This window comes from Myodes glareolus, chromosome 24 (genome assembly GCF_982192425.1).
Source record: "Myodes glareolus chromosome 24, mMyoGla1.1, whole genome shotgun sequence".
Lineage (NCBI taxonomy): Eukaryota > Metazoa > Chordata > Mammalia > Rodentia > Cricetidae > Myodes > Myodes glareolus.
In genome coordinates this window covers 761,681-778,697 of record NC_142049.1, presented here as the reverse complement: position 1 = coordinate 778,697, position 17,017 = coordinate 761,681, and the positions used below count along the sequence as shown (strand labels likewise).

The following is a 17,017-nucleotide window of genomic DNA, read 5'->3' as shown; positions in this document are numbered from 1 at the left end:
TAATTTGGTAAGCGCACTTTGAGCAGCAGCTCTCTGCAAAGCACTGGAGAAGAGCTGATGACAAGGTAAATCAGAGGCACAGGTACTGCACAGCTAACCTCAGAGCCTGCTCTAAGAGTTTCACCTCTCACATCCTTGCATGTTGATTCCCAGCTGTGCAGTGCCATGTAAAGAGGCAGTGTTTCTTCCCAATGAACGACCTTAGTCGCCTTGCTGGGGATTAACTAATCATAAATGTACATATCATTTCTGGACTCTCTCTAAAACCACTGTTCTATATCTGTCCCCTATTCCAGTATCATACTGCTTGATTGCTACCATCAAACTTCTCTGGGCAGTTTTGGTTATTTGGGATCTCCTGAAATCCCACATGTGAATTTTACACCAGTGTCCACTTCTGCAAGAAAGTTCACTGAACTCTAGCATGCATCATACTGAACCTTTAAAAACTATTCGGGGTACTGACAGTTCATGAACAAGGCGTCATTCCCTTTATTTAGGTTCTTTTACCAATCAAACTTTGGGAGTTTCAGTATTAAATTTTTATGCTTCTCTGGTTAACTTTATTTCTTTCTAATTATTCTAGTAACAATAAAATGGGATTGTTTGTTTCATTGCACTTTTAAATTGTTCACTGCTAATATATAGAAATGAAATTGAATTTGGTATAGATGATGGCAGAAGAGAAAACTAACTCCTACAAGTGCCCTCTGACCTCCACAGGAGCGTGCATGTGTATGCATGCACGCACGCACGCATGCACGCACGCACATACACACACACACACATAGATGTAAAAGATAAATAAATAAAACTAAGTCTTAATGAAGACTAGAGATGACATTAATAAGTGTAAGAACATATAGTAATAATTATTTTTTAAGTTATGTCATGTTGGTAAGTCATGCTGACTGGTGCGGGAGAATTGTCTGTATTCTGTCAATCATGTTTTAAATAAACGCTGATTGGCCAGGCAGGAGGTGTAGGCAGGAAAACCAGACAGGAAGTGGAAATGATGCAAGGAGAGCAGGAGAATTCTGGGAAGGAGGAAGTTGATTCCTCCCACTCCTGCCCAGATCACCGAAGCAGCAGGATGTGATCTGCCAGCTGAAAAAGGTACTGAGCCACATGGCTAACATTGATCAGAAAAATGGGTTAATCAAGATATGAGTGTTAGCTAATAAGTAGCCTGACCTAATGGGCCAATCAGCTTTATAACTAATAGAGATCTTTGGTTGATTTTGTCTGGGACTTGTGGCAGTGGGGGGACTGGGCAGGACATAAAAACACAAACAAGTTGGCCCCCTCATGTTACAGCTGACCAATCTGAACTCTGCCTCAAACCTAACCCCTCTAACAGCTCAAACAAGAGCAGTGCAGCCCAACATGGAGCTCTTACCAGAGAAAAGACACCTGTCAACTAGACAGTTTCCACGAGAGCTTCTAGAATCACAGTTTCAGTCTGAGTTTAGTGGGGAAATAGGAATGAGAAATAAAGGGAAATAATGATTTTAAAAATAATTAAACTTCAAGTTTTTTAATTTTAGCTTTGTTATATATCGTACTTAGCTTTCAAATTAGTTTTTCCAGTTAATAATATATTCAGAAATGATCTCTGATTAACTTCTAGTTATCTGAAAGGATCACAGCCTCATCAAATGACCACAAAGCCCTCTTTTCTTTGAATTTCTTTTATAAAAATTAGTTGATCTGTTCACAGTATCCACAGCCAGAATCTACCAGTGAACTTGCCCCTCAGCTCTCCTTTCACAACTGCCTGTGCACTTCTGTGCATAGCACAGATAAGGACAAATGACAGCTTCATTTGATTAAAATTAGCTATAAAAAGTCTAAAATTGTTATATAGGAACAGCCTGTTCAGTTTTTGTTACTCAATAGAAAAAACACATTTGAAATAACACCAATCTATAAGCAATGCTAGTGTCTTTATGTGGTAAAACATGAACAGCACAACATTTACCATTTTAACTATTTTAAGGGTGGTTAGGCTGTTGTATAACTCCTATCAAGCTAATTTATCATTTTAACTATTTTAAGGGTAGTTAGGCTGTTGTGTAACTACTATCAAGCTATTTTTTTCATTGTCCGTAACTACAGCTGCTTGCACATTGCCATGCTTCCCACCACAAGGATAAAGGACCAAACCTCTGAAATTAAGCAAGCCTCAAATTAAATGTTTCCTTGTATAAGAGCTGCCGTGGTCACAGCAAAAGAACAGTGACTATGACAATGCTTCTCCAGTATCTTCTTTAATGTTCCTGTTAAAAATCTTCCACGGTGACATGGGTGCCTCTCATTCTGAGGACACCTGCTGCAGACCCACTTTTCCATCGACCTTGTGAGGCCTTGCAGGTGTGTCTGCATATACCTCGTATGCTGGTTTAAGTGACCAACTTACAGCTCTGGAAGAATTTAGTGTTTAGCTATCTCATGAATGCCCCTGTTAGTCTCTCATGCAGCTGCTTAGGTTCTGCAGGAGCCTTTGACTTGGACATGACAGCTATGGGAGATACACTCCAATGATGCTTTGTGGGTTGGTCATGTACATATAATACCCAATTAACTGCCTAAAAACCAAACTAACAACTGAACCTCGCCTGACCTGAGTATTTGTAAGATGAGCCCTGAAACCAAGGTTATACAATGCTGACCTTAATGTGAGCTAATAAAGGCTAATGTCAGTGTTTTCCTATTGACTGGTCCCATCACAGCAAGGATAGGCCAGGAGACAGGAAAGAAGATATGGAAGAGATGTTCTCCAAGCACACTCCTCTGTGCTTGTGCAAGCCTCTCCAAGAGAGAGTAACTTTTAAGACCTTTGTGCAATGGCATATTAATCTTCAGGCCCTCTTTCAGAAGGATGCATTACACCAGTGCAAGGGTAGAGTCAGCCATTCAGCAGGAACTCTAACAGGGATAATGCCCCTTGGGTATAGCAACATTATTTTTTAGGTTATTTAACATGATAATATATTAATTGCAATTTCTGGATTTATTAGAAAAAATGATTTTATTTTCTTCCTGTTTTATAATCATTATGATATAACTATGATTGGGCATAAATACTCAGGAAGTGATGACTATTTTGAATTGTAGTGTTAGAACATCTGTACTTTTTGCTCACATGCAGTGTGAGCCTATCATTGTCACAGTGTGTGACACAGGCTTACCCACTTTCTGGGTTCTGATTCTATCAACCTAGCAAACTGTCTAGGACAAATGGCCATTCAGCAAATACCACACAAGCGAATATACATCCAGGGAAGGTCTTGCAGGAGTTACTGTTACTCCAGGGACAGCACCTACAAGAAGAGGAGATCTGGTGACTTTTACTCTTAGAAATCTTCAACAAAGGACACCAAACTGCTCCAGAAGAACATACATAAGGTTTCAGGGACATATTTTGCATAAGAGACCTTCCAGGGCAGAACCTCTAACACAGCTACTAAACTTGGCAGTTTGATGTAGTTACACACAGAGTAACTACAGTAACTTCTCCAGGAGAGAAAAGTCCATGTGTATCCAGAGGCAGCAAGAGAGACAGCTACTATATAGTGTTGGCAAGAAAGAAAGAAATGAGCCCTAGCGTGCCGGCTTTAAGTAAAATAGACAACAAAATGCGGTCAAGATTGTGCTTCATAGCCTATATTAAAATGGAGTACAGCATGGAACAGTCCCTTCCAAAACATCTACTGAACAATTGATGACTCCCTGCCTACCCACTGCCTGCCCTTCTGTATTCCTCCAGGATCAAGCAGCCATCCAACCCTGCTTTCTTTTCCTCCCCAGGACCTAGAAATTCCTTGACCAGGATTTTAAAAAACTTCCTGAAACTAGATCTAGGCAAGGAAAGGAAACAACCCAGGTCTCACTCCTTCTAACAGTTTTCCAGTCCAGAGGGAGAGTCAACAGATACTGTCAAACTGAAGGAGACTCATTTCCATAGGAGAAAGGGTCACACTTTGCAGCTACAAAATTAACATAATCCTACCTAGAGGATGCCAGAAATGAGTAAATACTTTTCTATAAAATTCAGGAGCTAAAAAGACTGAGCTTGATTTCAAAGACCACTTGCAATCCTAATGCTAGGAAGGTGGGGACAGACAGGTCCTGGGCTCCTGAGGCTCACCTAGCCCACTTGCCAAGTTTCGGGCCAATCAGGTACCCTGTCTTAAAGAACAAGGTAGATGGCTCCTGAGGAACACCACTAGAGGTTAACCTTACAACACACACACACACACACACACACCTCTCTAATCGTTTTTTTTTTTTTTTTTTTCTTTTTCAAGACAGGGTTTTTCTGCGTAACAGTCCTGGTTGTCCTGGAACTCACTCTGTAGACCAGGCTGGCCTCGAACTCACAGAGATCTGCTGCCTCTGCCTCCAGAGAGTGGGATTAAAGGCATGCACCACCACCATCCATATATAATCTATTAATAATTAATTCCCTTCTCCTTTTACTCCCCCTACTTGTCCGAAGACCCTCTCACCCCCACATGAAAGAACTCTGAATTCAGTTCTTACCCTGCCAGGAAAGCTAAGGAGTAGGAGTTGTTCTTGGAGACAAAGGCTGAGCGATGCGTCTGTATCATTTGGCCCCTAGAAGGTTCTTCATTCTCTGAATCCGAGAGACGTGCAGGACACTGGCAAGGAGACAAGGGAGATAAGACTGGGGTTCCCATCGGATCTATCGTAGCTATGGTTTCAAAGTTCAATCTCTCACTTTCTGAGTTCCAATTTGATTAGAAATGCTTTCTGAAAATACTAATTGCAAATGTGGCTTTAACTGAAAATCAAATTAACCCATTATCAAATTACATTTGATATTTTCTTCCAACTCTGGGAGAGAGGTGACAGACTCAACACAGGTAAACAATGGCACTCTCTATGTACTTTGGTCTCTTTTCATAACCAGTTTGGTACCACGTAAAAGACTATTCGGACCCCATCCCTCTCAGTGTCATTCTAGAGTCAGTGGCTCATCTTTCGTCCATTTTCATTGTCTCTAAATCAATGGTTCTCAACCTGTGGGACATGACCCCCTTAACAAACCTCTGTCTCCAAAGTATTTACATTATGAGTCATAACAGTAGCAAAATTATAGTTATGCAGTACCAACGAGAATAATCTTAAGGTTGGGGTCACCACAACATGAGGAACTGTATTCAAGGGTCACAGAATTAGGAAAGTTGAGAACCACTTCACTACTGTAAAGATTCTGCTAAATTGATAAAATATTAAATAAGCTAACAGGCAAGGTCTCAAAAAATAGACTTTACTTTTAGAAATTTAAATAGTATTAAGAAAAAAAGCTTAGTTTTATACTATTTACCAAATTCCTTTTAACTGATGAAAACTAAATTGCATTATTAAAACTAAATGGCAAATATCTACATAGACAAAAGCTACCCATGTCTCCACGCTTCCATGCCCACAACCTAGAAACATTAGCTAAGAAATGTCTACCTCTCATCTTTCGTGTTGGATATAGACAAGCCTAAGACAGTGCAGAGCACGGGGAAATAAAAAGTCTGCAGTGACCCTAAAAACACACCGTCCCTCCCAGGCTGGTGGGTCAGGGGAAGCAGGTGTGGCTTTCATACAGCACCGAAAGGAGTTCATCTAAACCACACTGTCCAGGGTGGTGACAACTGAGCAACACACATGCTAAAACAGCTTCAAAGCTCACTTCCTTCACCTGGTCTCCTTTTAGTAATTTATCACAGTGGCATTTAAGACAGCAAGATATCTACAGGAGATTAAAATTCTCAAATTGTAGTAGGGGACAACTGAAGAAAGATATGAATTCTTTATTTACACGGAAAGGCACAATTTATAATGAACTAAAAAGGAGCTATAATGCGGTTTGCATGCAAATCAACATTTCTGAATGAAAAGAACATGTAGTGCATACACAAGGGGGGGTGTGTCTGTGTGTATGCATGCACACGTATAGATGCATGTGCACATTGCACTTAGAAAATAAGTAAGATTAGGATAATTACCACAATGCCTAGAGGCGTTACTCTAGGTTGTAGGATAATTAATCTTTCACTTCTGATTTATAATCTTTAATATAACTGTTAGCTCTACTGTTCTGTTTTCCAACAATTCACATTATTAGATTAATGGTACTATAAGAAAACAATTTAAACATTTTATTTCTATTTCAGAAAATAATAGATCATAATCTCTCTTTTATTTTTTAAATTTTTTTTATTTTTATTTTATTTGTTTGTTTGTTTGTTTTTGGGTTTTCAAGACAGGGTTTCTCTGTAACTTTGGAGCCTGTCCTGGAACTAGCTCTTGTAGACCAGGCAAGTCTCGAACTCATAGAGATCCGCCTGCCTCTGCCTCCTGAGTGCTGGGATTAAAGGTGTGCTCCACCACTGCCCAAATCTCTCCTTTCTTAGAAAGAGTATGTTCTTCTCTCAGAGTTTAATAATTTCATGAGCATGCATTAAAAACTTGTGATGGGCAAGAAATGGCAGGAGGTTTTTAACTGGGTCAGACACATGTCAACAAACAATCAAAATCTATGATGGGAGCATGGAATCTTGTAGCAGTCACTAAGTATTGAGGGTGGAATAAGGAAAGGAGATCTACCAGTCTGAAGGTGACAGCTTTTAAACTGGACCCAGAGAGACAGACAGAGCAGTCTTTCCAGCAGCAAGCTGTTGAGAATGCACCAGAAAAAAGGGAAGCAGAATGTATAAACTGGCAGCAAATGGTTCTGCTCCCAAGAGTCTTGGAGCATACTCAAGGATGGAAAGACAAGCTAGAATTATGTTCCAGGAAGGACCTGAGTGCTGGCTGAAGAGTTCTCAAAGAAATGCAGGGTCGATGAGGTTTGGTGGTATGAAAGTGTAATGACTTGTCTCATCAGGACACACCCTTAATACAAAGAGTTCACTGGCTGGCTTTCCATTGAGACTATTCAGATTCTCTTGGGCCCAATTTTAATATAATAAAATTGTTTGTTCAAGACCAAGCACTTGCTTTGCCCTAGAACAGGGGACTGAACCCAGGGCTTTGCACATGCTAGTCAAATGTTCTTCTACTCCACTGTTAGCCTTTGTTGGGATTTTAATTTTAGACAGTTTCACTGATTTGCCCAAGCTAGCCTTGAACTCACTCTGAGGTCCAATCAGATCATGAAATTGCAATCTTCTGACTTCAGTCTCTCAAGTAGTTGAGAGCACAAGCCTGCATTAGTCTAAAAACTATTAAGCCATTTAAAAGTCCTCAAAAATGTACAAGGAAAGTAGAAAAGGGCAGGATTATAAAAATCCAAAACAAGTTGGATGTTACTCACTGTGCTTTGCATTGACAATGTTGTGAACCTGGCTACTGCCAATAAGGGAATCTGAAGATCTGCATTTTCTGATTCCTTTAGAGAAGTGAACTGCGCTGGTTTAACTGATTTCTATTTTAAAAACAGTAGTGCTAAAAGCAAAATAATTATGATGCCTAGCTGTGACTTAAAATCAGTATTAGAGACCTGTTCCTGGAGGAAATCTAGGTATGCAGGCTCCTTCTATGGAAGGACTGAGCTCTCAAGAGTTGGGGGCTTTGGGACTGTTTGTTTGAGGACATTACGACTGGAAAGAGGCACAGCTGGGGCTGCGGTCAAACCAGCATGCATCCTATTGCCTTCTAAGCTAATGCACATGTATCCTTACAAGCAGCGGGTCTTTCAAAGCTCCTGGGGTGCATTCCATTGAGAGCACACAGCATTTTATGCTTGTTAAATGGAATCTTTTCCAGGATTGAAAATTTGTTTTATTCTTATTGTTCTGAGAAAGAGCCTTGCTACATATATAATATAGCCCAGGCAGGCCTAGAATTCACTACAGAGCTCAGGACAATTTAACTGCAAATCTCCTGCCTCACCCTCCCAAGTGCTGCTGTTACAGATGTATGTCATCATGGTCTGTTTCCAAGTGATTACTTTTAATAATAATCAGTGATGACTAAGATTACAACCAGAATCATATGTCATCTGCATATGACAGTCAGCAACACACTGACCCAAGACAGCTTTAAAAACATCTGTTTCTGAAACTAAGAAAAAATACCTTATACAAACTAATTCAGAAGGTAGACAGGAAAAAACTTGGCCAGAGTGCGTGAGCTGCAATGCTGGCTGTGGAGAGCTGTTTTTAGTCTCTCTCTCGCTCTCTCCCCTGCACCCCCCACATGCATGCCTGGTTCCTATAGAAGTCAGAGAAGGGCATCAGATTCCCAGGAACTGAAGTTATAGGATACTGTGAGCCACCATGTGGGTGCTGGGAATCGAACCTAGTTCCTCTACAAGATCAGCGATCTCTCCAGTACCCACCCCCCATTTTCCTACTCTCTTATGTTGCCTATCTTCACATATGTTAAGGCTTTATTAATTTCAACCCATTAAAAAAAAGTAACCTGAAATTTTAACAAGGCTATATAAAAATACTTAAAAGATATGACTCAAAAATATTCAGCAATCATTAGATGTTCAAACCACTGTAACTAGAATTGACACTAAACTCCTATTTTTCTATGCAAATATAATTACATTTTCAAAACGTACTTTCTTGGTACAGTCAGATAGGTTGGTGGGATTTGAATTCAATCCCCAGGACCCACGTGATGGAAAGAGAAGACTAAGTCTCACAGCTTATCTCCTGACTGCCACATGTGTGTCAAGGTGTGCATTGCTTATACACATACAAATAATAAAAAACAGTAATGGAAATGTTCAAGTCTAAGATGTATAAAGTTTAATGCAAAGATCGGCACATACGTCAATATGATGGTATACATACAAATCTTATCACATGCAGCACACTGACCCAGGCTGTCACTGTCCCATTCAAAACTGCTTCCCTCCATCGCCATCCGGACAGGAAGCACTTCCCTACTCCTAGGCGGCACAGAGCTCTCAGACCCACGTCCCTGGCTGGACGGTAGACTGGGAAGATGTCCACCCAGGTGCCCACTGACCTGCTCCAGACTTGTTTTCAGCACTACTGGTTCATCTCTAGTTTTCTGTTCATCTGTTTTCCTTTTCCCCATTTCTGAATCCTCCTGCAGGACTTTGTGGATCTTATCTTCACAAGTTTTTTCTTCCTGTAACTTTTCTTCTCTCAGCTGAAAAATACAAATCACACAGAGACGAGGAGTTTTGAAAATCCCAGACTTGAAAACCTCTTTACAGACAAGACAAGTGGTAGCCTCCAGGGTGACTCTCATTAAAGATGGCCACCCCAATTTTTACATAAATCTGCTTTTACTTGGCTCTAGCTAAACATAGTTCATGCAGTAAGACTGAATTACTCTGCATTCTTTTTTATTTTCCCAATACATTTTGTATATAAGTAAATATAATGAAAATGAATAACTGTGTGTATATACAGTTTAAGATGAGGTTATGATTTTTAAATGATTTATTACCATTATTTACATCCCTACTGCAGTTTCTCCTTCCTCCCCTCCTCCTAGCCTCCTACCCCCACTTCCCTTCTGAAAAGACCAGGTCCCCCATGGATATCAACCAATCATGGCACATCAAGTTGCAGTAGACCAGGCACCTTCCCTCATATTAAGGCTGGGCAAGATGACCCAGTATGAGGAATGGGGTTCCAGAAGCTGGCAAAAGAGTGAGAGACAGCCTCTGTTCCCACTGTTGGGACCCCCACAGAAGACCAAGTTCCCGCTGTAACACACATGCAGAGGGCCTAGGTCAGTCCCATATAGGCTCCCTGGTTGTCGGTTCAGTATCTGTGCTGCTCTGCAACATGAAACCAAAAACCTAGCTGCATAGATAGATCCATTCACATAGGAAAAAATAAAACCTGACCCTAAAAATCCTTGCTCCATAAGTTACATATAATTGTACTGGGTGGGTCAGGAGAAGCGCCGAAACAGCCGCAAGAGCATGTGAGTAGCTGGTTGGGTCTTACTAGCAACAACAATGACTTCTCTCAGTTCCAATATCCTGCATTTTACGTTCATATCCTAGTCACAGGATAGGTCAACAAAGACACAAGACCTACGAAAAATCTAAGGCACAGGTATATGCTTCTCATTCGGGAAAGGCAGTGCTACCTTATGCAACTAGAAGAGGACTTTAGTAAAAACCTGGGCAATCTCAGGTCAACAGTTCATCTCTTATTTAGCTCAGAATAGGGACCTCTGTGCCTTTCTCTGAGAAAACTATGGCTGGAAGTATTCTAAATAGTTGGCAGAGGATCTTGCTGTGCTCGTACAGTGTATCAAGCAGTCCTTTCTATTTTTATTTCATTTTTACTGCTTGATGTTTTAATAAATTTCAATGAGATGGTACATTCCAAGCACTGATATTTATAGTTTTCATTTCTTGTAAAAAGATAAAGTTTTAAAAAAAAAAGGATAGTTTAGGCGAGGGTATGGCTTATTTTTAATTAATTTGTGAATTATTTATTTGGTGTGCACATTTGCACAAATGAGCAGGAGCATGCGAGCACGCCAGCACGCCATGGTGTACACGTGGTTGAGGACAACACGGAGGAGCTGGTTCTCTCCTCCTACCAGGTGGGTCCCAGGGTCACACTCAAGGGTCAGGCTTGGCAGCACGTGTTTTCACTCACTGGCCCTTGTTTTACAACAGAAGGGCTCACTATGTAGCCCAGGCTAGCTTTGAGCTCGGTGGTCCTCCTTTGGCTTACCAAGAGCTGGCATTACAGGCTTGCACCATCACACCGAGTTAAAACACACTTTTGATAGGCTGTTGTGTCAAGATTTAAATAATAATAATAGCCCACAGTAACAAAAGCAAAACCATAAAGCCTGCTTAGTCTTATTTTTCAGATTTCTATGGATCTCCCCTAAGGCTGACTAGTCTCTAAGACACTGAACCTGCTTCAAGTGGTTATATATAGCAGAAAATACCACAGACAATGTTATGCAAGGATATTCAAATGAAACGGACTCCCAGCTCTGCCCAATCCAAATGAGACCATATAGGAAGAAGAGCGAGTCCACAAACAGGAAACAAAACTGATGTCAGTGCTCAAGGCCCACAGGGAGGAATTCATGTCTTCTACAACCTAGCACAGGTCACACAGATGGACATTTACTTTTCAGGGATACAGAGGCAAATTGGCCCCAAGTGATCAGGTTTAGCCTTTTAGTAATTATTATTTGCTAACTGTATGCCAGGAACTGAGCTAAGACCTCAGACTCTGTGTCCATGACATTTGTACAGCTTCCCACGTTTCACTCACACCTGTAAGACTCCATGAAAGGACCTAACAGCTTTAGGTAGCATACGGAGGCCTGAGGATGGTGTGTCTAATGGCCATGTTGAAGCAACAGACTGTCTCCACAGGATTTGCCCTGCTCATAACTTTATTTGGTGTTGAGTAAGTAAACACAAGAGGTTCCCTGAGTGTAAGGAAGCATCCTAGTAAACTTGTTGCACTTAAGAAGTGGGCTGTGGGAAGTCCAGCCTGTAGCTGTACCCTGGACCAATTCCTTACCCAAAAGTAACCATAATCTTGGTTTCTAATACTTTAACAAAAATCACTTTTTCCTATATTTTTAAAAAATTCTCTCGGGCTGGAGAGATGGCTCAGTGGTTAAGAGCATTGCCTGCTCTTCCAAAAGTCCTGAGTTCAATTCCCAGCAACCACATGGTAGCTCACAACCATCTGTAATGAGGTCTGGTTCCCTTTTCTAGCCTGCAGGCATACATGCAGACAGAATTATGTATACATAATAAATAAATATTTTTAAAAAATAAAAATAAATAAAAAAATTCTCTCATATATTATATCCCAATCACAGTTTCCCCTTCCTCTACTCCTCTCAGCAGCAACCCCATCTCCCCGTTCCCCAGATCCATTCCTCCTCCATTTCACTTCAGAAAAGAGCACCTCCAGGGCAATCAACCAAACATGGCACAACAAATTATAGTAAGACCAGACATATTAAGGCTGGACAAGGCGACAAAGTTGGTGGAAAGGGGCCCCAAGAGCAGGTAGAAGTCAGAGACATCCCATTCCCAGAGTCCTGCAAGAACACCATGCTACACAACCATAATATATATATACAGCAGACCTAGCTCAGACCCATCCAGAGGGCATGACTGTCACTTAGGTCTCTGTGAGCTTAGTTGATTCTGTGGGCCAAGTTCTCGTGGTATCCTCAACCCCTCTGTCTCCTACAATCCTTTCTCCTCCTCTCCTGTGGGATTCCCCTGGCTCCACCTCATGTTTGACTGTGGGTCTCTGCATGTTCCCATCAGCTGCTGGACGATGCCTCTCTGCTGACAACTGAGCTAGGTACTGATCTATGAGTACAGCAGAGCATCATGAGGAATCATTTCATCGTGTTTTTATTTTATTTTGTTTTGTTTTTGTCAGTCCTGTTTGGCTTTATCAAAAATCATTTTATACTACTTGCTTTTTGGTGGGCTGGGGGCAGCATCTCACTTTAAAGCCCAAGATGGCCTTGAACTCTCCAGCCTACTGCCTCAGTTTCTCAAATGCTGAGAGTATAGGCATTTGCTACTATAGTTGGTCTAGTTTTAAATTTTACATACATGGAGTTTTATGCTTTTTGACTGTAATCATTCATGATCATTCTGTGAAACTTATCTCTGTGTGTTCCTTCTCATTTTTTTTTATATTCTATTGTTTGGTCTTAAAATAATTTAACCATTCTATTATTTATAGATACCTAGAGACATTCTATTCTGTGGCTATTTAGAAATAAGCTGATATTCTTGACTATTTACCTAGGCATATGTGTACCACAGAACAGTATCTAGAGAAACTGTGAGTCATAAGACACGGGCATGCCGCCAGCTTCTCAAGCTGGTTATCAAACCCCACTCCCACCTGCAGCCCCTCCGCGTGGGAGGACAACAGCCGCTCCAGATCCCCACCACTCGCTGCTCTATTTTTGCCATCCTGTGGGTTGGTACTGCATGAGGACTCTAATCTGCATTCTTCTGAGAAGAGCCCTGCAGAGCACCTTTTCTGAGCTCACTGCTTGCACATTCCCTTCTCAGCATGGATATTCACATTTCTGCCCTGCTAGTAAGAGCTACCTATATTTTCTGGATATGAGAATTGTCAGGATAAAATATGTACATACGCATATCTACATATATGTTTGTGTGTTACAGTTTAAAGTGTCACCAAAAGTTCATGTGTTGAAATGTAACCCTCATATTTGCACACTAACAGTATGATGACAGGGCTCTGAGAGATTAGGGCTCCATCAGTCATGAGGGCGGGGTTTTCCTGATCACATCGGTGACTCCTTAAGAGAAGAGAGATGTGCTATGCTAGCACACTTGCTGTCTTAACGTGTATTGGTTACCTTTCTATGGCTGCAAATAAACACCATGACCAAGTCAACTTAAGAAGAGTTTATTTGGGCTTGTGGTTAGAGTGGGGGCGGTGTCCATGATATGAGAGCAGGAGGTGGAAACTGAGAGCTCACATCTTGAACCATCAGGGAGCAGCGCACTAGGAAAGTCATAGGTTTTTAAACCTCAAATCCCACCTCCAGTTACATACTCCTTCCAGCAACGCCCTGCCACCTAAGCGTCCCCAAATAGCAGCACCAACTGGAGACCATCCATTCAAATGCCCAAGACTAAGGGGACATCTCATTCAAGCCATCACACTGTGCAATGCCTCTGTCATGTTACAACACAGAGGGATAGTCCTCACCAAATAATTAGCAGACGCAAGGACCACCTTTTTGGACTGTGCCACCTCCAAGTAATCCTGTCTTTATAGATTACCTAGTTTCTCAAAAGGCAATGAACTAAAAGTGAACCACAACATACCTGTGCGCTCAGATACACAGGTTACTTCCCACACAGTCTAAACACAGAAAATTCCAATTTGTACCACTGTTTAATTTTAATTGCATGGAGAGTGTTTTTTCTGTTTCATTTAAGCATTCATTCTCACATACAATGAGGTCATGAGAATCGACTCCCTTGTAAAATCTACAACCCTTGTAAAAGTCAGTATGCTGGCCTATATTTGTAATCCCAGAACTGGAGAGGCAGACACAGAAGGAGGTCATGGAACTTGCTGGCTAGCCTGTCTCACCTAACTGGTGAGGTCTAGGTCCCACTGAGAGAGACTCAAAACAAGGTAGACAGCACTGAATAAGTTCATGGTCATCCTGTGGCCTCCACATGCATGTACACACACACACACACACACACACGTAGCCCTACAATTCCCTATGCCAACTGTTCATTCAATTTGTTTTTGAGACTTATTCAAACTAATAACTGGGTTTGTAATTAGATATTCTTTTATATTAGTAAGACCTACTTCACTGCATGAACATACCCACTTTTAAATTTTACTCAAATATTAAAAAGTGCAGGTTGAAATATATAAGCTACTGCTAAAACACTTTCCATGGAGGGTACATTGCTGTAAAGTTCTACCTTCAAGGCACAAAGTTCCAGTTCTTCCAAATGCTTACATTATTCTTACATTTTGTCTTTTCACCAATGGGAGAGGATGTAAGGCGCTGCCTCTATGGTTTTAATTAGTATTTCCCTGATGGCTAATTACGCTGTCTTTTCATGTCCTTAATAGGCTATATTCTTTTGTGAAATGTCTGTTCAAACCTTTTGCCCTTTTTGTAATTTTATTTATTTACTTATTATTTTAATAGCATGTACAAAAATTTCTGATCTATTCTAGATACAAGTTCACTGTTAGATACACATTCTGAGAATAAAATCTTCAAATTTTTGTTTTACCTTTTTATTTCCTTAATAACAGATTTGAAGAACAAAGTTTGTGGGGTTTATTTTGCTTTTACTTTCTGAAAAAAAAAATCAATATATTGGCTGTCTTATTTACGGTTGCTATTATTATGATGAAACACCATGAGCAAATGCAACTTGGGAGGAAAAGGGTTTACTTCAATCACAGTTCTGTATAACAGTCCATCATTGAAGGAAGTCAGGACAAGATCTTGAGCAGGGCAGGAACTGCGGCAGAGGGCATGGAAGGACACTGCTTATTATCTTGTTCCTCATTGCTTGTTCAGCCTGTTTTTGTACAGAACTCAGGAGCACCAGCCCAGAGATGGTACCAGACATAATGGGCTGGGCCTTCCCCATCAATCACTAATTAAGAAAATGGCCTACAGTCAGATCATACAGTGCAGAATGTGCACCCATGGAAAGAATGGAATCTAGACTATATATATAAAGATCTTATAAAATTACGCAAAAAATTGAACATTTTTAACATATAACATATATTTTAAGATATAACATTTAATGCAACATTCAGAACATAAGAAACAGAAGAAAAGATGCTCAACATCATTGGCCTGAGGGAGTCTATTCACATAGACTAACAGCACTAGCTCTCCAGCTTCCAACTACAACTTCTGAAAGTCTTTCTCTCTTACCCAAGGAAAAAAAATAGTAGCATCTGGGAGCAGCTCATTTTTTTTTTTAATTCTAGTAAGAATAATTGATACTTATATATGGATTTCCATTTGCCAACAGTATTTCACAATAATGGTAAGCTAGGGACTATGGTATCCATTTTAAAGACCAAGAAACTGAGACTATAAAGGTTATGTAGTTTGCCTAAATTCACATTTTAGTAAACAGCAAAAGCAGGATTTGAAATAGGGCAGTTGGCTTTCCAATATTGCCTTTCAGCTTAGGTTAATATTAACTGTATAATACAAGTCATTTGAAAAATATCTGCATTTTTTTAAAAAAAAAGTCTGAGATAAACAAGCAGATTCTTAATTATAAAAAAGGGTCAGTGAACCGGGCATGGTGGCATACATCTTCAATCTCAGCACTCAGAGCCAGAGACAGACAGATCTCTATGAGTTAGAGGCCAGCCTAGTCTACATATTAAGTTTCAGGCCAGCCATGGTATACAGAGAGAACCTATTTCAAAAAGAAAAAAAAAAGTGAAACTTTTAAATGTATGTTTTAAAAGGGCTGTAAAGATGGCTCAGCTTAGCTTTACCCCTCACCTGAAGGGAGTGGTCCCAGTGCCAAGGACAAACCAGCTTGTTTACCGCCCAGACCCACATCCTGAGTCTTAGGTTGGCCCACCCTAACATCTACTATATCCTTGACCTGTTGGAGTGCGTGGAGGGACTGACTGGTCCTGAGCAACAATCCACAGGATTTCCATAACTTGGAGCAACAGCAGGTTGTCTGAGGAGTTTCAGTGAGGGTCCATGATGATGGTGTGCTGGAGGCCTTGAACCAGACTAATGACTCAATGCAATGACATTTGCGGGTGGGGCTGACTGAACAAAAGGGTACACTGTGTGTGTGACACACTGCAGCTCCCAATGCTACTAGGATGAATGAAGTGAAGAGGTGTTGAAAAGATGGAGGAGGGAAGTAGTTATTTTGCTTTAATTAATGTTGGGGGAGGTCATGCTTCAAGGGTCGTGCTTCAAGGGGCAGACATGGAGGAACTGGGAGGTAAGCAGGATTGGAGTGCATGATGTGAAATTCCCAAAGAATCAATAAAGAATTATGAGCCTATGGGGCCATTTTCATTCAATTAGCATTCCATTCCCTGGGCCCCATAGGTTTATGGCTATATCATAACGCAAAATACATTCAGTTCAATTTACAAAAGTCTCTATAGTCTATAATATTCTCAGCATTGTTTAAAAGTCCAAAGTTTGTCAAAGTCTCTTTTGAGATTCATGCAATCTCTTAACTGTAATCCTCTGTAAAACCAAAATCAAAAAGTAGATCACATACTTCCAACATATAATGGCACAGTGTGTATACACTGTGTATACACATATGTGTATGTTTACATATATACATATACACATACATATACATACATATGTGTATATATACATACACATACATACACACACACACACACACACACACACACATATATATATATATATCACCATTCCAAATATAGGAAGGGAGCATAGTGAGGAAACACTGGACCAAAGCAGGACTAAAAGCCAA

The 17,017-nt window shown here is 40.6% G+C and overlaps 1 protein-coding gene across 2 annotated transcripts in view; it reads right to left on the bottom strand.

The window, feature by feature from the left end:
- The window catches only part of Rnf169 (ring finger protein 169), a 61,101-nt gene that overhangs the window by 9,587 nt on the left and 34,497 nt on the right, over positions 1-17,017 (bottom strand). For both annotated transcript variants that reach the window (XM_085682931.2, XM_085682932.2), the window contains exons 3-4: positions 9,007-9,153; positions 4,546-4,664 (exon numbers count right to left, since the gene is read on the bottom strand). In XM_085682931.2, the coding sequence (XP_085539057.1) occupies positions 4,546-4,664; positions 9,007-9,153 (266 nt within the window). The remainder of the gene's footprint in view (positions 1-4,545; positions 4,665-9,006; positions 9,154-17,017) is intronic.